At 32.1% G+C, this 27,415-nt stretch overlaps 1 protein-coding gene across 1 annotated transcript in view; it reads right to left on the reverse strand.

Annotated features, from left to right (window-relative positions):
* LOC135831446 (uncharacterized) overlaps positions 1-27,415 on the reverse strand; it is a 62,094-nt gene that overhangs the window by 29,989 nt on the left and 4,690 nt on the right. Inside the window, exon 2 of the mRNA XM_065343934.1 lies at positions 6,510-7,120. Within this exon, the coding sequence (XP_065200006.1) occupies positions 6,510-7,120 (611 nt within the window). The remainder of the gene's footprint in view (positions 1-6,509; positions 7,121-27,415) is intronic.

Raw genomic sequence — 27,415 nt, forward strand, 5'->3', positions numbered from 1 at the left:
TAAATGCGCGTTAAAATTCGCTCATAATAATTTTAAGTTTATTTTTTTGTTGGTAGGTATATTGCTCTATAAACTAAGTATATGATAAACGGTAGCACGTGCATTGTTGAATTGTATGTAGCTTTGGGTAGTTGTGTTTATGATTTCAAAAACGTGATTTCCAAAATCTTTTAGTATGTTGACGTGAGATAAAGTGTTACTTAATTATCTTTATACTTACTAGACTACTGTCTATACCTAAGTATTGATACACAAACTGCCAAATAATGTATGAATGTGTATAGGTACCTCTGTACTTTTCTTTTTTTTTTTTTTTTTTTGCATGATTTGAGATCGAACGCGATTTACATCGTGACATGAGACAATCTCATCAAATGCCTAATTAATAATACGTATTCCAGATATTTCAAACATATAGGTGACATATTATGGTTTTAATTGAAGGTCTGTTCATAATTGAGGGGATAAGGGGAAGATTTTCGCTGAAAAAAAAACAGTCATATATTTACGACATTCCAGAAATTTTGTTTACTTGAACAGAATTAAATTTTGAGATGATATTTTCACTTTTTTAGCATCATTATGTTGGACATTTATTTCGGTCAAATAATACAACATTTTTCAAGTACCTACTTAAGTAAAAGTTCCTAATAGAAGTGTCATATTTTTCTAACATTTGAACTCAAAATTAACAAAAAAACAGAAACAGTTCAAAATTATTAAATCAAGAATTCTTGAAACAAACTAGGTAGGTATTCAAAAGTTTCGTTACTGCCTGAAATCTACCCTTCCCCTATCCCCTTTTTATTGCGATTGGTTTCTATTGAGCCAATTTGAACCGTCATCCAGAAGTCAACTTTTCTTTAGTGTATTACTTATATGTATGTAATTGCTTTAAGAGGAGCTTTACTCATCGTAAGTTGAACATTTACGAGTCTATTACGACGAGTGATTTGCGAGAATCCAACGTGAATAATGATTGAAAATTATAATTTCTTTTTACAAGTTAGAAGTCTCATGTTTGATAAAAAGTTTAAAATTGGGTATTTCTGAAAAACAAAGTTGAAAACTTTTTCTACTGCCGAAAATTGACTCCTAGTAATATTATATTCCTTGAGAAATACATATGATTAGATCTGACTAGATCAGATGACCTCAGATCTGGACATTTCTTGGATGTAATAATTTGATCTGAGGGGATCCAATAGGAATATTTTCGGAAAACTGCTCAATTAACTTCGCGATTGCTGGTCTTGTAGGAGACTCCAATGTGGGCTTGAAAAAAGTCATAACAACAAGATGAGTCAGTTTTTGTATGGAGGCAAGTTCAAAGATTTTCATCTTCAAATTATTTACGCTCGTTGAAAAAAAAAATAATATGGCAACGAATCATTTCAGTCATTTTAAAAAATCCACAATAATCGAAAAATAAATTTCGGTTGCTCAAAATCTGCTTTTGAGGCATGAGTGATAACTGAAATGCTCTTTCAGGGTGCCAACTCCGAATTTCCATTCAGTCGGGGCTGACGGATTGTACCTATAGAAGTTCCCTTGATTTATAGAGAAAAAGTGAGATCACTCTAAACTGCTTATTGGGCTTTAAAATGGTCGACATTTAATCTGTGTTCATTCTTTATGTTTATGATTATAATCAATTAACTAATCGTTTAATCTAAATGAATCTCTAATCTACCTATTATTTTGTGTATTATTTTCGAGTATTTACAATAAAGTTTGTTTCCATCGTGAATCATAAATTTTTGAAAAATTGATTTTCAGCACGCATTTTTTCTTTTTTGAAAATTAATTTTGGTGATAAATTTTTCATATTTTTACGCGAAATGTGCCTAAAAATTTTCTGATGGAAAAATTATTCTGATATTGTATACTTAGGTACCTATCTATTTTGTGATTTTTACCAATTATTTTAGCCTTACCTATCTGTTCACTTCGAAATCCACTTAAAATTTACATACGTCATCGTTACCTTATTGAATTTTTTAATTTATATACCTTCCTAACTATTCGATTAATTAATTAATGGGTAAAGTTAGTCAGTTTTAGTTTAGTCCACAATTTGAAAAATTAAAAGTTTCGAAGAGAAGTAGGTAATCGTGTGAATTTGCTATGGATTGTTCTCATTTTTATTGAATAAATTAGATTCCCTTGCATTCGTGTATGTAATACGTAAGATCAGTGTATGTACCAGGTACCTATACTTCGACTAGTACTTTGAAACAAACCTTAGGTACCAATTAAAGATACTTCGAACGTATAAGTATAAAAGTTTCCTACCAAGATGAAAATCCAGCCCTTAAACTCGTAAGATCTATTTTAAAATACCATCATACGTACCTATAACCAGATATGCGAATTAAATTTTCCAAGATTCGAAATACGAAAAACGAATTTATCTCTCTTTATGATCGTGATATACGTTAAATTCTTTCCATTTCCGCGATGATTCAGTCTCTATAAATTTTCTATGCATTTTTTAAAGTACATACCTAGCAGAAGTGCGACTCTAGTCATCATCAAGAGAACACCTCGGTATACTGTTTCAATTCAAGTTGACAAAACAATCCATCAGCATAATTCTCTCGCTGGCTCCGTGGGTATAATTTACTTTTTCATTTTACTGTCTTTAATTAATACGAAAGATGAAGCTATTAGGTACGTTTTTGCTGCGCTAATTCGTTATTTTTCACAGATGGTGAATAGTAAAATTGTACATATTGTATAAAAGAATAGAACGACGGCGTCAGCAAATACCTATACTGATTGTGCGCCAGTAAAATTCTAAGCAATGAAGAATAGGAACTTATTGCTTACCTAACGCTTTACTTCAAAAAATGATGTATTTATTAGCTCTCGCCTCCTTCCAGATACATTTTATTTACTACGTGCTAATGAATTGTAGGTATATAAATGTGGGGATACATAAACTATTAATTCAAAAAAACGAGAATGTTTTAGTATATAACTAGAACCACTCATCTTGAATCCCGCATGAGATAACTAGCCCCGCCTTATTTCACTTACTAACTTGTATTTTAATTGTAGATACATAAATAAATATATAATGACGGTTACGGCCAATAGTATTTCAGAACTACTCTCAAAGATGCTTTTTGCACACCTATCTCCAACTTGTTTATTTTACTTTCACAACCAGATATTAATATGAAAACGGTGGAAGGAGTTTGTATATGTGTGGCTCGAACTTCGAAAACAGCTATATTAGGCCTATAGTTAGTTTGATTGGACAAAATTTCGTTTCAACGATACACGCTTCTTGAGCACTATTTTTTATGAACGAATTTTCCGGGAAAATTCGCTTTCGGCTTACGTAGATAGGAATTAGGAACCAAGTACGTCTAATTTAAATTTAACCAACTACGATGCTACTCTTTGAATTCTAGTAGCTTATTCCTAAATGAAAAATTAAATTACTCGATTCAATTTACATTTATAATTAAACGGTTGGCTCGAATTAAATATCACTGATATACCTATGACAGTCCCTATCTGTTTTACATCGCTTACAATTGGTCTGTTTTTCCAAGGTGATTGCTAGTAAAACCCAAACCAAAAGAAAAAAAATGCAACGAAGCGTGACGCATTATTTCTTAATATCTTGAAAATCACCACCATCATCATCATCATCATCACTGTCGTCGCAACAGTTCCATGTACATGCTACATATACGTAGTTCGTACAAGTAGAACTTACTCATGTACATAGTAGGCTACATATATCTCGGTCTTGAATATAGAATTTAAATGAAAAAAAACAACAAGGTCGATATAACTTTTCATCCGTTTATATCCTTCTCATTTTCATTAGCTGTGAAGAATTCCGTTATTTGAAATATTTGAAAAAGTTTCAATAACCTTGGAAAGCTTTATAGTTTTTTTTTGAAAAAAAAAAAACTTATTGTAACAATTTCTTTGTATCTAATTGAAAAGAAATGCGAAAGTTATTGTTTTCCAGGATAAAATTAGACCTATACGAGTGTATCGACAAGAAAAAAATTTCTTTTCAGTTCAGAAGTAAGCATTACGAGTGCTCGAATTATGAAATAAAATGGGGTTAATATGTTTTATTGAACCCAAGTGTTTTATGTAAGCGATCGGAAAATTCTGTTGTTTATTAATTTGTATTCTTTGCCGAGTTATTTTTACGTAATTCTGAGCTAATTAAAGAGTTTTTGTTTGGTTCTGTGGTAATCTGGTAATACATATATACTTGATTAAGAGTCAATAGGTAATATTACAATTTTTTTCATTTATTTCTCGTCGAGCGTTTATTATACATATGTGCCCTTTTTCTTGTGGCGATTTTTTTGATTAAATTGTAAGTACCTATTTGAAATAGGAACATGTAATCGGATCGAGTATTTTCACTTTTGGGAAAGGTCGTTCATGTTATTTTAAAATCGAAAAGTTCTCATTTTCAACTTAATTTTTTTGAAGTAAAATTGGAAAAAAGTTCATTTTATGTTTAGAAAATACAATTTTCTTTATTTTTCTACACATAGCACGTCCCTGTTCATTCCAGTTTCAAAAATTCTTCACTTCAGAAATATTTAAAGAGCAAAGGTACATATAAGTACTCGTATACCAGCTGTTGCAGTAAAATCAGTGTAAAATAATGCACGTGTCATCCAAACAAACGTCTAATGGAATTCTAAATTTGAGTCAGGATTATATGTAGTACTAAAAAAACGCAATTTCATTTTTAATCATTTTTTCATTTTTTTGAAAAAATCATTACCTGCGCTCGATTATGTGGTCTACAGATTAATTAATTTTTTTCATCTTACTATATAGATTTAGAGCCTACCTAGTCTGATACACGCACGTAAATTGATGAATCACACTCAGATTTTTTTAATAATCTTTCAATACGTGTACCGGAAGTTACATGATTTTTTACACGAATAATTTTGTCTTGGAAAATTTGCTCAACGAATTTATTACAAACACGTACCTACAATTGGAAATTTCCTCAGCAAAATTTTATATCTAACTGTTTGCTTTTTTTTTATTATTTGAAGAAAAAATATCCGAAACAGTTTATTGAACTTTTTTGCCAACTTGTTAACCTTCAATTTAGAGTTAATTAATTTTAATAGGTTTGCAGTTTTTTTTTTAAAGAATTAAATTTAAAGCAATTTGCTCATATAGGTAAGTGAAGTATTATATGTACATTTTTGTTGATGTTTGAAGGGCGATAAGATAGAGTTTTAAACGTATTCGTACTTATGGTTGCAATTTTTTTCAGTGTGAGTAGCGCACTATTATTTTCACTAATTCTAATAAATAGGTTAATTTACTCGAATGTATTTCCAAATTCCCATTTTTTTCACGTAGGTACCTATTAGTAGATATTTTAGGTATTCGGTGGGTCTGCGTGCGCGATTAATTTAATTTGAATGACTCATTCCTGTCTGGTAAAAAATACCCGGATAGGTTTAGGTTTTACGTTAGATACAAAGTGGTAAATTTTATACGGATATCCAGGTAGGTAGTTAGTTACTACATGTAATTTTTTTTTCTTACCTGTGGATTTCAATTAAGCATAGGTAATTTTTGAACGAGAAAAAAACTCCTCGCTATTGAAATCAGGTTTTCAATTTTCATTCATGATTAACGTAAAATTAAAATTTTAATTCCACTTCATTATTCATTTGAAAAGAAAAAACTGAAAGGGTAGAAAAAACTTTCCTCTCAAGCACAGAAATCTTTGAAAAAAATTTATACCGAATTTTTAGAAAATGGAATGAAATACCTACCTAAATCATTTATTACATTTCTGTTTAATATTCTGATTCGAAAAAAGGTGTATGAGGTAGAATGTTTGAAATTTTGTATTTTCATACTCCCACTCCTCATTTTTTGATTTTCTTTCAAGCACAAAACACTGGTACTGAGAGCCTTCCAAAGTTGAAAAAGAGGAATTACGAACTTTTGATTAAATATTCCCGATTTCTGTATTAGAAATTATTCTGAATAACCTCCAATTCGAGGAAAACCTCCCCGCTCTTCCAAAACATTTTCATCTCTTTGTACAGAGTTCTCTAAAGCTGAGAAAATGGGGGGGGGGGAAATAAAAATTGATGAGAATATTTCAAAATTTCTCAAATTTCTGTCTAGAATGGAAATTCATCCAAATAACCTCCTTTCCAAGAAGAAACCTCGTCTAATTCTTTCAGTAATGTTGATAATAAATTGGAATAGGTAACTCCTTTTTTGAAGAAAAATCTCCCTCGCTTCCCCATGTAACGTTGGTTCTCTCATACAGAATCCTTCAAAGCTGAAATTGTAAGAAAGGATGAATATCAGAATTCACTTTTAAGAATAAAATCTCATCCAGTCCCCTAATCAATGTTGGTCCACAAAAATTGGTAGGCTATTTTTATTACTAGCGAGCTCGAGCTCTTAACGACATTATTATAGGTATGAGGTACCTAGCTAATTAACTTGAAAACAAAACACAATCTTACCTAACATTTTACTGAGATCAGCGTTATGTAGATCTGGATTTTCATCGGCTAATTTTTTGCGTTCAATTTTAGCCCACACCATGAACGCGTTCATCGGTCTTCTGATACGTTGTTCTTTGATGCATTTTTGTTGATTACCAGTAGTTATTTTACCGATATTGCCGACCTCGTTGGTTATCAAATGCTGCTGATGATGCAGATGGTAATTGGCTAAATGTCCACCGCCTCCTGCGCGAACGGCATCTTCCGAATTCAGTAAGAAAGTGTTACCGTTGCCCCCTATCAATTCATCGTTGCCTGTTGGGGTTATCCACGTCGCATTAATATCTTCGGTTGGTTGTTGTAATCTTTGATGTTGTTGATTTATTAGGCCTGGTAACATTTGCGTAATAGGAACGACGAGATCATTTTCGTTATTAGAGTTACTAATGTAATTATGATGGTGCGCGTAATTTCTAATGTTTTCATACAGGTGGTGTTGACTATAGGGATTGGTGGGTGAATGAGATGGAGAAAGTACATTGTACGATGCCGACGACGGATCTTGCGGCGAATTCACAGAGCCGGCGATTTTTTGCGATAGATCTTGGTGCATGTAGTCGTCCATTACGCTGCGAACATGAGAACAAAAACACGTATCGATTAGTAATACGTAAGGTAGGAAATGTCGATGATGATCGAGATTGGGATTTATCAATAATATATCGCGGTTTGAAATGTTCGTGATACGAATAACTCTCCGTTTAATCATTTTTATATTAAAGTCACAAGAATAAATCTTCCTCGATTTTAGAAAATATTTCGAGTTTTTTATCTAGCGTCTTCGATTCTATATGATGCACAGGTGGCTTATTATAATTTTTCGAGTGGAAGGTTAATGACCTCTCTTCTCTTCTCTGTACGTCACTTCCCCCTCTCCCTGCCTTTTCCCCACAAAACAGAATAAAAATGATCTATTATACTTCAAATTTGACTAACACTAGATTTTATGATGATTTTAATGGAATTTTAGCTTAAAGGCAGAGATAACTTCATGGGCTGGAAGCTGCCAATTCAATTGAAAATTACTCACTAAAAAAGAGTCGTTCGAACCAGTAGCAGCAAAAAGCTAGATTAAAAGAGCATGCATACAAAATCCTCGCCAAATAAATTTTAGAAGCTATGTAAGCCATTTCTCGAATTGCGGATATTTTTTAGAATTCACATTGAAGTCAAAATTGAAAAAGTAAAAATTTCACCTAATTGAGCCCGTAAAGCTGAAATTTTGTAGGAACCCCATTTTTTTTTACTCTCAAAATCAATCAGAAATAGTTTCCAGCTATTTTGAGCAGTTTTAGAGTCTTCAGAGGAGTTTTCAAAGTTTCATATTAGGTACCTAATTGGGTTTGAAAACTGAAATTTGGTGTGCACCACACTTTCAACTTCGCAGATCGATAGAAGACAGTTTTGAGTTATTCCAGAGCCCCTATCAGGTGTAAGTATTTCTGAAAACCCCAGTTTTCTATAGAATTTCCAAAATCCGTTCAAATGAACTTTTACACGTACGAATAAGAACGGTATGTTTTGTAGATTGAACGCATTATTTTTCCAAAATTGGTTTTTGTCAATTAGGCTACATAATCCATATTTTTCTCCAGCGATTTGGTTACAAAAATATAAAATTTTAGTGCTACAAACCGAATTTATCTCAAAGAGGTGAAGGCAAGACTTGAATTTATGTTGTTCAACTATTCATTGTTATTATTCAGGGAGCAAAAGAACAGACCTGAAATATTGGAGATTGATAGTACAGAGGTCGTACAGGACTTCGTGTACCTTGGTTCATTAATAACGAATCAGGGAAGCTCAGCCGGAGAAATCAGGAGCAGGTCGGCCATAGCAAAGACAGCAATGGGAAAGCTCAACCCGATATGGAAAAGCCACAACATTATGAAGGCCACAAAGCTGAGAATTGTAAAAACGCTAGTCTTCTCGATCTTCCTGTATGCGTCACAATGCTGGACAGTACGCAAGGCAGATCAAGATAAAATTGACGCATTCAAAATGTACTGCTTCAGATGCATGCTAAGGATATATTGGGTCCAGAAAGGAACAAATGCGTCAATACTTCAACAACTGGGTGTAAAGGAAAGGCTAAGCACAGTCATCAGGAGACAAATACTACGCTACTTCGAACACATCGTGAGACAGGACAACCTGGAAAAATTGACAGTCCAATGCCACATAGAAGGCAGAGGGGAAGGGGAAGATCACCCACCCGATACATGGACTCAATCAAGAAAACTGACAAAATATCACTGGGAGAATACAGAAATAGCTGGAGGGAATTGGTTGCTGGGATCTTGTAGTCGCAATGTCCGGATATGGGCAAGCGAGGAAGAAGAAGAATTTTTCTTGATTAGTCGATGAAGTTGAATAATGTGTATCTCAACTCCTTACTTTTCTACCCTGCATAAATTATTTTTAGCCATTTTTGAGATTACGAGATGGGCTGTCTTCAAAACTTGAGGATCAACTTGCAGGCAGTAAAATTTCCCATATTTTTGTGGCTCAATTGAAAATCCAAGCAATTAAGTTTTTGGAGAAAAAATGAAAAATTCTTCAGCGCAGTTTTGAAATCTGAAAAAAAATGGAATAGGTTCATATTTTGCCTATCCAATTTGCATATTTAAACAACAACACAAAATTCTACCTCAGAACTGGACTTGAAAAAATTTCACTAATTATTCCATATAAGTGAAGCTGTCCTCAAAGCGGAGCTTTTGGGATAATTCTAGTCAAATTTATTGAAATTTAATTTTTCGACGCAAGTTTTCATGAAAAATTACAGATTTCAGAGTCGAGATTTAGGTACATTATTTAGGGAAAAAATGAAAATTGGCGTTATTTGACTGCCTTAATCCTATGGAGAAAAAAGTCGACTGAAATAGTCCAGTTGTCCCTAATACGGCAAAAAATGTTGTCAAACACGTTTTTTCAATCTTCCAGGCGAGTTCCATCAGTCAAAAAAATCTTGAAAATAATTTCTGACATCCATATGCATTAAGAAAGTTTACTTCCAAAGATACTTCAGTAAATCCAGTTCATTATTATCATTTTGCATTATACTAGGGAATATCATAAAGTTGACCTGCTAGGTGAAAAATTGCGTTCTATGCAACAATTTTCTTTAATGATGCTTTTTTGAGAACAATTCAACAAAATTGCTCACCAAAAATGGTGAGCTTGCATTTTGATTTACAAAGGAAATCGACGATATCAAATCATTTGAAAATTTGTAAATCAGCTCGACGATTGATAAGTTTCTTCTGATAGAGAAAGGAAAACATTTTGGGGGCCTTTCTAAATTAAAATTTTGGGTCCTCGCCCAATGACTCACGAGTTCCATCTATTCATCCCTAAAATAAATCCAATCTCAAATTCCACACCTTCCCCATCCAAGAAAAAGGGTGCTATTTTTAATCCTACATCACACTATAAACTCATATTCATGACTCGAGCTCCAAAGACAGCAAGACACACTTACAAGAGAAGTACTACAAATCAATTATATTCGTTGGAACGATGCTATCAGTGAACAAATTTTCACTCAGCACCGTTCTTGGTTCAATGTCATTTCATCATCTTGTATTCAATTCATCCATCAGAATGTAGGTATTTCATTTTACATAAATATAGGTGCATGTTTATACTGTATGGTTGATTTAAATGAACAAGTATGTTCTCTCATAAGTGCAGATTTTACTTGGCTATTGAACTGAAACAGCTACATAGGTTTACTACATGCTATATCGCGTATTAAGTTCTGATCGACTGTCAATCATTTGTTCGTTCGTGATTTGAACACCAATTTTTACCGTGTCTAAAACGATTTTTTTTCTAAAAGGTATACCTACCAGGTTTTTTTTTTTTTTTTGTAATGCCCGAGGAAAAAAATACAAACTTATTCTATCCGTTACATATACAGAGGCACGCGCGTCAATATCATAAACCTTTCTTCCATTGTATATGTATATTTCATATATAAAACAGATACCTACTCTATATACGATATATATGTATAAGATCGGAGATGATCAATAATACTTACTTAACTGTAACTATACAGTTACATCTTTTGTTTGTTTTTGTTGTTTCGCGTTACGGTTTATTTAAAAAAGCAAATATTTTACATTTGAGAATGGTCAATTATCCTTTAATACGAGAATTTCGCGGGATCATTTACCACAATTCGGCTGTAATTTAACACCCAGTAGTCTCACACATTTCTGATAAATCGTTGAAATTACATGTACCTTCGGGTTATAGGTAAATTTTTACCAAAGGTGATTACAAGGTGTGTTGAGTTTACTGAACGTGAATGCTGATTTGAGGGAAACGTTGCTTTTTTCTCCAAAAGATGATACTCGAGTGTGTGTGGTTGGGCAAGTGTGGGTAATTTTGAATGGAAATATATTCCTATGCCTTGAAAATGAACTGAGAAATGTGCATTATTGAAGGTGTTACTGAATAGGTACCTAATATGTCGAGTGTTTTTCGTCACCATAAGTACATACATACAAAACATATGGCGAGTTTAAATTCTTCTGCATTTAGTTATCATTGGAAAAAAAAATGTCTCGAGTAGAACAGCTTGGTATAAAAAATTGTCGTCGTTAAAATTACTACATAATAGACTATATACCTACCCATGCTATGTCGATTCATGAAATCTTATCAATATTTCTCTGGGAAAAATTATAGAACATAACTCGAATAATCGTATTTCGCAAACTCAGCTCCCACCTACACAGTCTTTTAATTCTTCAAATATGATAATTGATTTTCTTTATCTTTTCTGCTTTTTACATACGTCGAGTTAATTTAATTTTCAATGGGCATTCGTCACCAGCTTGAAGAACAAATTGCTGCGCTGGACTTGATTCACCGGTGGTATTTACCCGTACATGGTTTTTAATACGAGATCACTCGTAAAAATAGATGCATCAGGCTTAATGTCTCACCATAAGCCATGAAATCTGAGACGTTGGAATGCGATGTTAATGAAACCACGCTTCGTATAGGAAGAAGCTTGGAAAATCGTTACAGAAGTAGGAAAATTTTGGCAACCAATCGATAAACGAGGAATAGCCGAATTGTTTTGATTCGTCGTTAAAAAACTGAATGAACTGCACATACTGTACATTAAAGCATTTAATTCGTATAACTTTGGTGGAGTGGCTCAGACATTGGTTTTTTCGCTGTTAGGTATGGACGTTGATGCCTCTTTTTTTTACACTTTAATATTCAGCATTTCACAGCATTGTTTCGGCGTCACATCATAGTAGCTAGGTACTGTATACCAGTTTACACGGCGTTGATTTTTTTTCCTTCTCTCTCTCTCTCTCTCTCTCTCTCTTCGAATGACTCGAGTTATATTTTGGACGTTTTCATTTAGACTACGTTTAAATCATCATCATTTTCTGATGTGAATAAACCGACCATGAGATTGCATTTAATATTTGTTACGTTACGAACATTACAACTGGAATCAATCACCCAATGACATCATAAGTAAAATGCATTAGAACTTGTGTTAGCGAATGGAAAAACAGAGGATTTCGATGAACTACACACTTTTATACCAACACGTATTCGAAACATTTTTTTACGCTTTTCAGTGTCGATTCAATCGATTTTAGTATTCCGACGCTGCTGGCTGGATGTAAATTAAAGAAAAAAAAATCTTCAAATTCAGAGTCAGAGTCGTCCGATTGGAAATTCGTTTTGTTTTTATTTCATCGCGTTGGAATATGCGTCTTTGATCGAATATTTGGGAGTAAAGATTGTACTTCGGGATGTGTTTCAATTTGGAAAATTTTTACGATGATTTTTTTCAACGTGAGAAGATTTTTTGGGAGTAGAAAGTGAATCATCTTCGAGTTCATTGATTATACTACGTGAATTATTTACGGTGCTCCAAAAATCATAGAATCGTTGTTAGCTGAAAAAATTGGAACACTTTGGTTTACATTCTAAAAATTGGAAAGTCAGGTTTTAAAAATTCAAAAACTTGGACGTACATGGACATGCTATGCAACTTTATATGTACTTTTCATAAGTGGAAAAGTTGAAGTTTTTGAAACACTCTAACCATCCCACATCAGCTGCAGCCGTCAAATTATTGATTTTTGAAATTTAAAAAAAAAAAAAAAAAGCAAGGAAGCAAGCAAACAAACAAATAAACAAACAGATTGAACCAAAAAAAGGGATTCTCAGCGTGAAATATTATAAAGTAATTCCAATCAAAGATACTCCATATTACGCAGATACATACGAGTAGTTGAAAATTGCCAGCAAGACTAAGAGGCCAACTGACTGACGCCAGAGTTCATAATTTTCTGAGACGAATGAATTGAAAGCTAAGAGCAGACAAGATACAGAATGTCAAACTCAGAATGATCAATAGTGGTGTGAATTTTTCAATCAATACGTCTTACTTTTTCAATTTCAAGAAATCGAAAAAAATTGATAATTTTTTGACTTTTTTTTGTCAATTTTCTGAAATTAGCACATGTATTCGAAAATATTTCCCCAGTTTCATCAGAAATTTTTCAAATCAATTTTCCCAAAATGAACAATTTACAAATTTCTTACAGCTTAGCAAGAACCCTAAAAAAAGGTTTTGAATTTTGATGGCAATGTCTGTTGAAACTGGGCCTTTTTTCCTATACAGAATGAGCAGGGGTTAGAGCAAAAAACCACGATTTTTTTTTCTTCAAAAAAGCTCCTCTTCATAGACTAATATCCACCCTTCAAAGGCACCTCCTTAGCAACAATTTTTTCTGAGTGACTCCAAATTCAGAATGAAGGTCTCCGCTGAATTTGTTCAAGATATCTACATTTTTTTACTCCATAAAAAATGGAGTAATCTGAGATGAAAAATATGTAGTTCAAAATTGACAAAAAAAGATCTAATTTACTGCAAACCGTTCTGACGAAGTGCCTTTTTCGACATTTTGTAATCATTTTAGTGGATACCTAGTTCCCAATTCGTTATCAAAAATTATTTTGAAAATCAAGGATACAAAACAACGTGTCAAAAAAAAATTCTCAACAGATAAGGAAATGATGAATTTTAAAAATGAATAGCTTATAATTGAAATTCAGCTTTCTCGAAAAATGGATTTTTGTAGCTGGTTTAGTGATTTTCCACTAATTCTTAAGAAATAGAACATAGAACTTGGAAGGTAGATAGGTAGTATTTAAAAGGTTGAAAATTGATCATTTTTCGTATTTTCCACTGTGCTAATGATGGGTATAAAAATCATGGAAAAAAATAACTTGAAAATACTGATTTGATTTTCTAATCGTTTTTAGATTTTTATATATTGGCAATTTTTTTATCATATTCCTTCATCACTTGATGTATTTCTTTTTTCAATGGAGGGATGGGACTGCAGACAGCTGATATGATGAACCGACAAACTAGTTTCAAAATAGTACGAGTTATTGTGTTTTTCCTGACACCTTGTAGATCACAAATACAGTTTTTTTTTTTTTTTTTTTCTTTATTTTTGGTTCCCCAGACACACAAGGTGCCCGGGGTTTTTTCAAATAAACAAATTTTATTTACATCTTAAATCTAAGACTAAATCTAAACAAAGTGTATTATCAGAATTTATCCCTAATCCTAGATCTAAGATGCGGGGGGAGGGGGAGGGGGAGGGGGGAAAGACGGGTTGTCCACCACGACCCATACCCCCTAGGCGGTTGCCAAGGACACAATCACCCTACCAGGCTTCGTTATTCACGCATGCCTATCAGGTAGTTGGAGTCCCCCAACCCGTCTTGGGAAAAGGATTTTAGGGAGTAGAGTTTGGTGCCTAGGGGGGGTCAACAAGTGTTGGCCTCCCCTTTGCATTACACAATTTTCGGATATGGGGGGGACATTTGCGAGGAGGCTGGTGCACTTGCTATACCTTTACCTACCTAGGTACTCGTAGTTACGCCGGTAATGAGGTAGTCACGATTTTGCTGCTGATTATTAAAAGCAGCGATATGCTAACCGAGCATCACAATATTGAGCATACTGTTTTTCTCTACTTCATTGGATGAGTTGTATGATACCTGCGACACGTTTTTTTTTTTTTCAGCACAAAAGTTTCTATTTTTGCTCCAAAATTTTTTCGTTTTTATGGAATGATTGAAATAAAATGTCAACTTGAAATAGGGAAAAATGAAAAATACTTGTTCTTGTTAAACAAATATAGATTTAGGTGTTGAATTTATTTTTATTTTTATTTAATTTTTTTGGTCATTAATATCTTTCTCGAATTTAGGTACCTAATGCAGCAAATAAGGATGACGCTCATGGCGCCTAATCAAGTTGGGAAGTCGATTAATTCAATCAACGTGCGAATCTGTTTAGTGTTTTGCTAATTTTTCTTACCACCCTCTTCATCCTACACACCAGTCTCAGGTGATATAGCCTTCGTGTTGAAAAAGAGTGAACTGTGAACTAGCTCGACTACGCTTAGGTACATGTTTTTTCAGTTTTTGTCTCATGATTAGCTTTCACGAGGCTGACGTCAGTCAAATCATAATAAGTAGGTACGAGGGAAAAAAACCAAGACGGGGAATAAATAAAAGTTTCAAATGTATTATTACATTTAATCATCATCCAGCAAGACTAAGAGCTACCTATAAAAGAAGTCTTAATTTCGCGTAACCCGAAAATTTAAAAAATAAACGCTCGGATACGATACCACTAACAGTCGCATATAGGTACCTTTACTCTATATATTAAACTAATTAGTTCTCATAAATGGCTCAATGCGCAGCGTAATGTATCAAAAATGTTGCAAGTACCAGGTACCTACTACCTACATTGTTAACCTCTTTACTTCGGAGCATCGTCGGTACAGTACATACTCTCGAGCTCGAGATAAAGATATTTTCGTAATCTGCGAACTGAGACTATTATAAGATAAATTACAAAGCGATATTTAATGCAAAGATAACGCGAAAAGAGAGGTACTAAACCATAAATACGCATGGTACTCTCAAGTACATTCATTTACGAGTAGGGAGCACATATAGTATATTTTGGAGCTAAGACTTTTTTGCCTCTTTGTACAAGGACATAAAACGAAGGATAGGTAAAAGCTACCTATAATATCTACTTATCGGAACATTTTGAACGAAGAGAAGACGAGAATAAAAAAACCGAATCCACGTCCGTTGCACGAATGCACGGCTTGTTGACCACACTATGGAAATTAAGTAATAGTATGCTAATAATACGCTGTCTGAATAATTGTAAATTCTAATTAATGATATCGGTTTTGACTTCTTCTTCTCTCGATGTAACTATACGTGTATACTCATTATTCCTATACATGTGAATGTGATCGCAATTACACGCAGAAGTAAACATAATTGTTGCTTTTTTAGCTGATGGCGGTGTATTTAAGACAAATTTTCTACTCGTATTTTGTTTCATCGTAGCCTACCGTTGCTGCGTGTCAGTGTGTGCGTATCAATTAATTACTATAATGTGTAATTTTTCTTAACGAACCAAGTGTGAGAAAGAATACCTGCGTGGGTGATGAAAGGATCTTCATTGTATACGTAAATGGTCGGGTTTTAACGTACGAGAAATCATAAACCAGTTTCAACTTTTTTTTCTAAAAATTTCTGAAGCAGGTAAAGGTAAATTTTATAAACTCGTAAGATCAACTTTGCAGAGATATAAATTGAAATTTAGAATTTCTCAAGAGCTGTATCGAATTCGAAAGCATGCTGATTTTAATGCTACACTTGGTACATTTAAGTGAATTTGATGAGAGATAATTAAATTGTGTACTATACAATAAGTAAAATTAACCAAGTATACGAGTAATAAGTATAAATACTTATTTAGTTATAAATGAAGGTACTTTTGCTGAAAATCAGTAATTTAAACTGTTTATAATCAGTGTTTTTCACAGATAATTTTTGTAGTTCAAAATCTGAGAACCTGTGAGCAACTTTTCACCATACATTGAATAATTTTTGTTATCTAGTGGGAGGTTTTCACAGAAAAATTGCTTGAAGATATTGATAGTAATCAACTACAAACGAAGTGAAGGAAGGGGTGAAAGGCGGAAGGAAACTTCTAGCATCTTTCATCGTATCAATAAAACTGATTTCTAAACCATAAAAATTAAATTCTGGTTTAAAAATAGGTAACATTTTAAAAAAATGTACCTAAGTAAGCTGGAACGAATTGCATGCTTAGATCGACTTACCATGATTTTTATCGCCGAAAAAAATGGAAAATTTCGAACATTCTAATTGAAAACTATAATTTTGTTCTTATAAGCTCTGTCCATAAAAAATCGATGGGTTTCGATGGAAATCTAAAAGCCAAAAAAACCATTGTCCATTGCCATGAAATTTTGAAAAAACTTGAAAAACAAAGTAGATAAAATGTATTTTGATGAGGTATTCTAAGGTACAACTTTAAAAATTGAAATTTGTAAAAGTTATTGCCATATTTTAGTCAAAATGTTGATTTTTTAAAATCTAGGTTGGTTCTGTTGTTGTTGTTTTCGTTTTTTTCAAGTTGAGAGATAGGTGCATTGAAAATTTCAACCATCTGAATGGCGAACTTTAGGGCCCTACAAATTTTCAAAATTTCCTAGAAGAGGATTTTCATGCTGGTTTTGCAGAAAAAGTTCAAAAATTTAATCAGTTACCTACAATTTTACAGAAAGTCTTGTCCAGCCACATCTTCATTTTTACGGAGTTTTTTTATCGCCTTCTTCTGAAATAAATTTAAAAAATTCTCACACCACATTATTTTTCCAAAAAAAATTGTAAAAAATTTGAAAATTCAATTTACTGTTGCAATTTTGTAAATTGTTTTTTTTTCGATTTTAAACCCATTTATTCTATTTTTCCTTGTTTTTTGAGACCATCTATCAAATTTCTCGCCATTTTTGTGTTGGAAAAATACTCACAAAAATTAATACTCACCTACGTATCATAAGATGATAGCTCAAATATTAGAAAAGAATTATCCACAAAGTTTGAATTGTTCAACTCAACTCTTTGATTTTTTTTTTAGCAAAATTAATTATGTAGCATAGAAATTTTCATTTCGAGAGCTCTAAAAAATTATACGATTTTTAATTTTGTGATTGGACAGCCAACATTTCCATAGTGGATCATCCTATTGAGTTTTCAATTTCGGAAAAAAGACTCACATCTAGATGAAAATTTTGTGTTATGTTTTCTCATTAGATTGCTCCTGATTTCTTTAATTCAATTGAAAAAGGGAAGGTACCTATAGTTCAAGCTCAACTTTACTAATCAATAATCCTTCTTTACCACTCTCCAAATAGAGTCGATCTGTTGCTAAGTAAATAAATCAATCTCCTTTTTTGGTCAATTCACTCATTTAAAAAACACTTGTGCACGAAAAGAATCATTTGGATTCCGCGGATTACTTTTCATCTTGTTACACCGAAACCGAAACGCCTTTTACTCCAATTTTTCGTGTTTTCAAAGCCTTCAATTTTGAAGATGGGCAATTTCATCAGAAAACATTTTTTTTGTCTATTTCGAGTAGTTTTATATGTATAAATGAATCCGGGCTTGAAAAATTGTTTTCGAATTTTTTTTTGAAACAGCTGCCCCTTGAAATTTTAATTATGCAACCACCTTTACTTCATTGTTGGCAAAAAGTATTTGTTTTGTGAATTTCTCATCAAATTACATTAAAAGATGATATAGAGCAATGGGCCAGCCACTGAATTTTAAAAACAAAGGGTGTTATGAAAAAGTCCTGCATTTTTATTCGCAGAATTTGAAGAACATGTTGCGTGAATTGCACCAAAATAAAACGTGACAGCTGATCACTGTGGAATTTCCTCAAGTCTGGTCGTTTTCACTTTTTGACCCATGGTGCATTGATTAGGAAACACTTTCGATTGTGTATAAAAAATTGATTGAAAATTTGAATCGAAAAAAAAATTATTAGTTGCATGAAGAATCAGAGGCAACTTGATTTATGCATGCAGATGACATAACGAATCTCGTGGGTGCAATTTCAGAGCATATTTGATAGCCTATCGTAAATCATTTCGTGTCATAACACACGTTCTTAAATATGTTGTTAAAACTGTGTGAATTGGGTGTATAAGTCGTCTATATGTAGCCTACCTATGTAGATATGTATTGAATAAATACACTTATGTACTTTTTCAACGTTTATGCAACAATAAGAGACAAAAAAAAATTGACGTATCAAAATGATTTATTCATCAATTGTATGAGCACCACACGCTGTACGTACCTATACTCTTGAGAGATAGCTCTTGTGGACGAATTACAACCGAAACCGAAAAAGAATTTGAAATAGTCGAATTAGAAAAAAAATTTCATCGTTTGAAGTAAATTCGCTGGAAGCACGTACGAACCATGGCAAATTAGTCGAATATTAAGATTATCGATGTTCGGAAGCCGGCTTGGCTTATATCACATGTAATTCTTTAGCGCGAGGAGATACCTGAAGCCAGTAAGAAGCGTGAACATACTCGCTCACTTGGTCATGCGACGTAACTCGTTAATATATTCGAACATCAGACGTGCTTCTTAAATTGGAGACGTATTTTCCTATGTTGTTGCGCGCTACAGTTTCAACTCAAGAACCAAAGCATTAATGCGTTAACACGACATTTTAAATTAAAAAGAAAATCCGCCGTTCGTTCGTTTTTTCTCTTCCCTTTTTTTTTTCTAAATAAACGCGCGCTCAATTCTACTATCAGCGGATCATGGCCTGCCGTTAATGATGTTGAAAACTCAATTACCGAATGGTTAAAGCGTGATTAGCAAAGCAATTATGCTGCTTGGGATGCTGGTCTGTGTACTCTACCTGTAAGTAAAAGGTATTAGAGGCATAAGGTACCTTGTTTTGTAAAAAGTTTTTTGTCTTTTCTAACGTGCAATAGCTATATGGTTTCACAACACATTACCTACACTAGTAAGGTCGCTATTAAGAATAGTTGCACTTGTTTCCCAAAATCGAAAATTTTTGAAATCCTTTGGAAGCTCCAGAACGCCTTGAAACCGTTACCAATAGATTCTAATGATCAAAATTCAAAAGTACGAGGCTTAATTCAACCAACTTTTAGTTTTCAATAAATTTCATACTTAATTAATTGATCCTTTAAAAAAATAAGCCGAATTTGAATTTTCCAAAATTTAAAAAAATCAAAAAATTATTTTGAGCAATTGAAATTTTCTTTGAAATACTTTTTCAATTTTCCTACTTATGTCCGGTTGAAAACATAAACCGTAAAATATGTAAAAGGTATGTATACAATTTAGAAAAAAAAATTTCAAGTTGAACTATTGAACAATTATTTTATCTTCTTATCAATACGGTTTAAAAGTAACATGCTGGATATTATAATTTGTCAATAAATCAATCCGGATTTTGAATTAAAAATACAACTTATCGTTTATAGCAATAAAATACCTACCTACATTTTGTTCATGAATGGGACCCCTGAATTTATAATTCTTATTCGTAGGTAGGTATATAAAAGTAAGACGTAATGAATCAAAAAATTGTACATATTATCAGACTAAATAATTACAAGTTCCGGCACCGCGAAAAAAATTTATAATTAAATTTGCAAAAATTTCGTAAAAAATTACTATTTTATGTTAATTAAGTGAGTTCAATTTTTGTAATGGCGATAATTTTTTCGCAATTAATATAAAGTCTGGAATATCCTACTTAGATCAGATTTTATTATACCTATTTTCAGAATTAGTGTAGGTATACCTATTACCTACCTACCTCAACAAAAAAACCAAAATTCTACTTAGTATGTTATGTGTACGTTTTTTCCCCCCAAAAGCTAAAGATGACAGTTGAAAACGTTTTAAAGACTGGTCTTAATACACTCTTACCACCGTAATTCAGTTTTTTTTTTTTTAATGAAAAAAATCTTGCAAAAACTCCAACTTTTATTCCACTTTTCAATACTCACCTACTACCTATCGCTCGAATGTGCAGTTTTAACTGAATCAGGATGTATTTATCAACATTATTACTTTTATTTGTGTTTTAAGGTAGGTAAAGTACATATTGCCTGGTTTAATGAGCTGATTGTTGAAGACTGCTGTAATTAATTACCTGTTAACTTATCGTTCAAACAAATAATTGTTTATAATAATTGATTATGAACTAAAAGTAACCATAATGTTGCCTTTTTATATCACTGTTAAGGTATTTTATTGAAATGAGTAATATTAAATTGAAATACTGGTGAGATGTGCTATGTCGTAAAAATTACTCTGTGGTCTTTCACTCATATTTTTTTTCAATTTTTTTTTTTTTTTTACAAAATGATTTATTTTTTATTGTCTTTTTAGTTTTCAATGATTTCTTGAGCTGAAACAGTATTTTTTCCTTTCATTATTTTATTCTTTTTATTGTCAAGTTTTTTTAAATTTACGCTCGAGATAAGTATATCAATTGGGAGGGAGGGAGGGGGGGGGTGTTTGACGAACTCTACGACGTATCATGCAAAAATTCAAAAATGATGACCACCTTGATAAATAGGTAAATAAATATGTACGATATCAAGTTCGTATTTGATGAATATACACGAATATGTATAAAAGATGTTCAACTCTGCAGTAGGAAAGTTTACATTCATTCTACGACTCATCATAACAAGACATTTTCGAACTCTAAAAGATGTACACATAGACTATACTTACTTCCGTGAATACAAATTACAACCTAAGCGTCAATTCGAGTCTTCAAACGAGAAGTGTCATGATGGATATTAAACTTGAACCACATGTACATAAAGTACGCATTTTTTAAAACGAAAACTATCGATTTTAATCATCCATTAATGCAGTTGCACCATGCAGCTTGCACGCAATACGTACTTTAATTTTATAATCCACGACTACAAATTTTTAAATTGCTATTTTCAATAATACACCTCATCGCTGGCCAGATTGTCGTTTTCTGTCTTTTCGCTTCTTCGTTAGTTATACTTATATGATGAATAATTCATAATTGTGGTACTAAAGTTTTGAAAAAGGATGTTTATAACTATGAATAATTTACGTTGTCTCTTCGGGAATAAATAATTAACAAATAAGAAAAAGCGTTTATCGAGCAAATAACGTCATCTTTGCGAATAATGCCGGAAAATTATTATCCAGCTTAATTAATCTCGTTGACCATGGTACATCTACTATGGATGGCTGTAAAATTATCTTGTTGTTCTTTTTTTGTATCCTTGTTTTATGTAAAAGAAAAAAACTCGCGAACAGAAAATTTGAAAAATTATATTGTTTTCATCCTGATTCTTGAGTGTCTAGGTAAATATAAATTGGACGTAGCTCTAGCTGCCTAAAGGTATAGATTATACATTATACATATTTGGGTTTTATGTATTTTATTCAAGATTAACTTTTTTCTTGAAAAAATTTAATGAATCAGTACCTATTATTGTGTTTTAGAACATAGAATTTTTGAATATAAAATTAATACATAGATAATTTTGCAATTTTGTGTATTTCAATACATTACTCCAATCGCGAGTATGAATAAATACGTTGAAATTTTTATATCAAGTGGAGGGTCTTACTCACTTCATTTTATCATTTTGTTCCAATTTATCGAGAAAAAAAAACAAACAAACAATAAAATCAAAGTAATAATTCCAAAATTGAAATGGTGAACCATTTTGGTTCAAAGTACGAGTACCCTCTTCATGAAAGGAAAAGAAATACGTCTTAAAAAATGAGATGTAACCGATTAAGATAACTAACACGCATTAATTGCATTTATGAGCAATAGACTTCATTGGAACAGAATTTTGAACACTTTTCGGAATACTGAAATTTCCAAAATGACGTCAAAGGCGCCAAAAAGTCTTAAAACTTCGAGTTGACGAATAAGGTTGAAGAAAGAGCAATTATGTACTCATTTTCGTCAAGGTCAGGTTTTTTACAATTTAAAAAAATTCACTCATCACATCAGGTGAAAATAATCAAAGATTTTTAAATTCTCTGAAATTGCAATGTATCATATATTTCGCATTGAACCAATTGTGTGACTCGAAAGGGGATTCAGAGGTTCCAAAATCATGCAATCCAATTTCTTTAGTAAAAATTATTGGATATAAAAAGAATTGACAAATTCGATTCAAAGTCGGGTTGATGGTGTAGTTGAACGTCTTTCGTGATAGTATTGCTAGAAAAAAGTTTCGGCCAAAATTGACAAATTTAGACGGAAAAATCGTGAAAAAAAGAGTTTTTTACATTTTTAAAGGTCTTCCTCCTGTATAAAAAATTTTGAAAAAATACATGTTGCGCATCTAGGTGAGATGCATTAGGTATATTTTTTTAAATAATTACACCTCTAAAAGAAGTGACCAAAAATGTCGTTTAAAAGCTGAAAATGCACGTTTTTCCCGGAAAATATACTCGAAATAATTTCAAAAAATTTTCATGAATAGCCCTTGGGAGTGTATAATCCTTGCAAGTTTGAAAAAAATCAGATGAAAACTTTCAAAGTTGAAAAATGTTGACTGAATTTCACTTCGGTTGAAATTTGCATCATAAAGAACAATCTTTCGCTGGTTAGTTTTAGAATCGAGGATGGGGCCAAATCGCCTATTTTATCCACCTATAGGTACCTACTCTTTGATTTATTTATTTTCAAATGATAAACTTAAACAGGTAGCGTAAAAAAAGATCTTCCTTTTCATTTTTCTTTTTTTTTTTCAAATCCTGGATTCAACTATATAATAGAAAATGAAATCATTCTTAGCTCCTTCAATTTTCATGATAAACAATAAGTTGATATAGCATTTTTGCTTGGTTTTACATGAGGTATCCAGTATGGTAACAATTTTTTTCAAGTGGAGACATGCATGTGACGTGAAAACTATAGTTTCTGTAGTAATGCAAATAATTTAACTGTTTGATTTTTTCATGCATGGGTACTATTATGCAAAATTTGGGGTATTTTGGAAAATTGCCACCCCTACATGTAGTGCTAATTTTTTTGCAGAAGTACTCTAATTAGAAGATGATCAACTTTGATGACCAAATGATCGAGAGGTTACCTTTTTTTTTCTTCATAAAATGGTAGTGGCCATTGCTTAAAAAATTCTAAAAAAAATTATCACTAATGGAAGACATTCTGAAAAATGTACGTGATAATTTTTTTTAGGTTTCCTCTCTTTGATCCACTATTACAATAGTGATTTTAAATTCCCAAATTAGATTTCAAAGTTGTTTATAAGATCAAAAAAATTGAAAAATTCGAGTTCATCACTCCTCAAATACCTTCTAATCAAATTTTAAATCAATCGGTTGAAAACAGCCTGAGATGTATTAGAAAAACTCCTGAAAATAATATTTTAGAAGGTACCTAGTACCCTTTTGCTCATGGGTAATTATGAAAAACCGATGGGTGGGGGGAGGGGGGACTTGATAATACCCATTTACGTGGTACTAAATCAAAAATAGCATAAAAATTAGATCCCTGGCGGAGGAATGTATTTCTCATTTTTTCAAGAGTTTCTTCTATAATTTTAACAAAAAATTCTGACTGTGAAACGAAGTACGTATGTTCTATATCTATTTGACCAAAGAAATCGAATATGTGATAGGTTACCCACCGTTAAGGAGATGTTTTTTGTTCTACATTGATCTAAGAAGACATAATATACTTATGAAGATTTGTCGGCATCGAATTGTTATACCTATAACAGGTGTTATGTTTTATTAACAATATACTTACAGATATTACGTTCATTTGTGTGAAATTCAAAATTACCACCGATAGTTCTCTTTCTAGTATAGTAATTTTACGCTTAAATTTATTTGTACGAGGTACAAATTTTTTTATTTCATATATGTATGTCCGATATATAGCGCTATTTAGTTTTACATACACATCTAACTGGTAATCAAGGTGTATCCGATTTTACGCTTGGCTGAGTTTCTTTCAAATATAGCTGAACGATTTCCTTTAAATAAGTGACCAGTTTCCTTTAACAAATGGAAAAAATTTGCGGGTACTCGAAATTTAAATTACACATCGAGTAATAAACATCATCGACTAACACGTGGTTCTGAATTTACAAGACGTAGAGGTGTCTGCTCGGAAAGCTTTGTGTCGAGAATTTGCCAAATGACCAGCTGCAATTAAGTTATTCGACTTTTTCGACGTTTCATTCTTTTTAATTCGAAATACACGAGTTGTAGTATGATGTGCCTCGACTTAGACCAGTTTTATGCTTTCTTTGTTTAGGGAAACTTTATTTAAAAATTGTGTTTTCAAAATTTTTTCAATTTTCAAAAAAAAATGAAAATAAACTCGAAACTTTTTTTCTACAAAGTTTATTGATAGGTAACTTATGGTATTTCCAATCGAATCAATTTGGTAACTGATATTATAAATGTATTTGATCGATATCGATGTACGTATCATAGTACCTATGAGTAACCGGAATTTAACGTTGAACGACTTTAACTCATCGATTTACGTATTATTCGAAAATTGAGATTTTTACAAAGCATCGATGGTAAACACTTGTATGATAATGATAAGTGAGATGAATATCTGCGCAACTAGTGCCTGTACCTACTTACATATTGCTAATCTATAACAAAACGAACATGTTTAAAATTTATGAGCTGCAGAAATCGTAATTCAAACCATCTCTTATTTTCAGTCAACTTGAAAATTAGGCAAGGTAAACGAACCTTATTAAAACGAAAAAAAAAACACACTTCTTTTCAGTATCATTTGAGAAAACATATAAATTACGCTGGCACTGCAAAAAAAATAACAAAATATTTCGGATTAATAAATGATTTTTGTGGGTGTTTGTAGATGTAGTATTTTACATTGCGAAAAAAAAACCGACGAGTTTTATAATGGCGATTGAAAATAATTTTATGAATTTAATTACGTTCGCGGCGGCATGTAATATGTAGAAAGGAGGTTTTTGTTTTTGGGATAATTTTTATAGGTGTATGCAATGTCTACGTTGCAATTATTTTAATGTGGAATGGCCAATGTGGTTTAAAGTGATGAGGCGGAGTCACCGAGAGAAATTGTTAGAAATGACGATTTTTATAGGCTAATTCTGTATAATTTTGTAGAGAAACTGGTAATTAAATTATGTTCATTTACGTTAGAAGGAGGTATGTGATTTGTAAATCATACGTGTAGGTGGAATGGGAGTTTTAAAACGAGAAGAGTTCATAATTTAATGGCAATGTTCTTCTTCTCTTTGCAAGTTTAGGTCAACTTGATTACATGTTATAATTTGTTATTTTATATTTCACAAATTAATATTATACTAAGCATATGTTGACCTAAAATTTTGAATTAACGCGGGTACCTATTCGTCGTATTGCAATTTTTTTAAGGGATTAGGGTTCGATTTTATTGAATTCATTTACTTATTGATTGCGATAATCATTTTGATTCAAGATTTGGGTACACTGATTACTGAAAGAACTATTTTATTAAAAATAATGTTTCCATTTTCAGAATACGATTGAAACACTGTAGAGACAATTTAAGTGCAATGGTGGAGGGGGGAGGAGGGCAGTTTTCTTTCATTCTTAAAACTGTAAGCAATTAATCTTAAAGTTAATAAAATTGAACTTTAGTTACCTATTTATGAAATGACTTTTTTTTGTTTTTTCAAGTCGTACCTACAGAATTACCTACTCATTTTTGGAAAATTGAAAAAAAATTGAAGAGAAAAACTTCATTTTGAAATAGTGAAATCAGGGACGGAAAGCTATAAGATGAAACTTTTGGCTTTAGCTTTTAGCTCTTAAAAAATGTATAAAACTTGAGCTTTACACTTTTCAAATTCGTTAAGCTTTTCAATAGCTTGTAGAAAATCCTTGGCTTTTAGCTTTCAGCTTGAGTATTTTTCAATTTTTTTTTTTTTTTTCAATGAGGTGAATTGAGAGGAAAGTGAAAGCTCACAACCACAATGAAAAAAAAACAAAACAACTGAAAAAAGAAAAAAAGTAAAAAGTAAAAATTGTAATAACGCAAACGGAAACTAAACCAAATGAATTTGCCAAAATGCTCAAATGAAAGCTGAAAAATAAAGCTTTTGGCTAGCTTTTAGCTTTTCAATTATACATACAGCTTTGGCTAGCTTTTAGCTTTCTAAAAACCCTAAAAATCATGGACTTTTGGCTTTCAGCTTTTAGCTTTTGGCTAGCTTTCCATCCCTGAGTGAAATTGCATTTTCAGATAGAAAATCAATTATTACGTACCTATAACTGAAATCAATTTTGATTTTATTTCACTTTCGTGACTTTCGTGAATGTTCTTTTGATTATTTCTTGTAATGGTTGTCTTTTGTTAGGTAAAAGTTGAATCTTTTTTCTTACTTCACACAATGAAGCTTAATTAATTTACTTGTTGATTGATCTAATCAAGGATTGAGTGAGTTGAATAATTTGTTAGATTAAACTTTTGAAAAATGGGTCCTGAAAACTGTAACATGAGAAGAAAAAAATCAAAAATGGGTAAGCAAGTACCTACTATAACAAAAGTAGAATCACTTGTAAATATAAATTTGACATTTTTCTAATGATTGAACCCTGAATGGGATGTTTTTTTTTTGTACTGCTGACAAATTATGGTCTCATAGATAAACCGTATTTTATAGGTACCTACTTCTAGAACTCGATAAGTTGAAAAAAACATGTTCGAAATACGTTATTTCAATACCTTAATGACGTAAGGTACACATTTTTATGAATATTTGAAGCAGGGATTCAGGAAGCATGCTAAGTGCCCTGAAAATGAAAATTGAGTTAAGACCGCTACGATGTTCTACATCAAAATC

This window comes from Planococcus citri, chromosome 1 (assembly GCF_950023065.1).
Source record: "Planococcus citri chromosome 1, ihPlaCitr1.1, whole genome shotgun sequence".
Lineage (NCBI taxonomy): Eukaryota > Metazoa > Arthropoda > Insecta > Hemiptera > Pseudococcidae > Planococcus > Planococcus citri.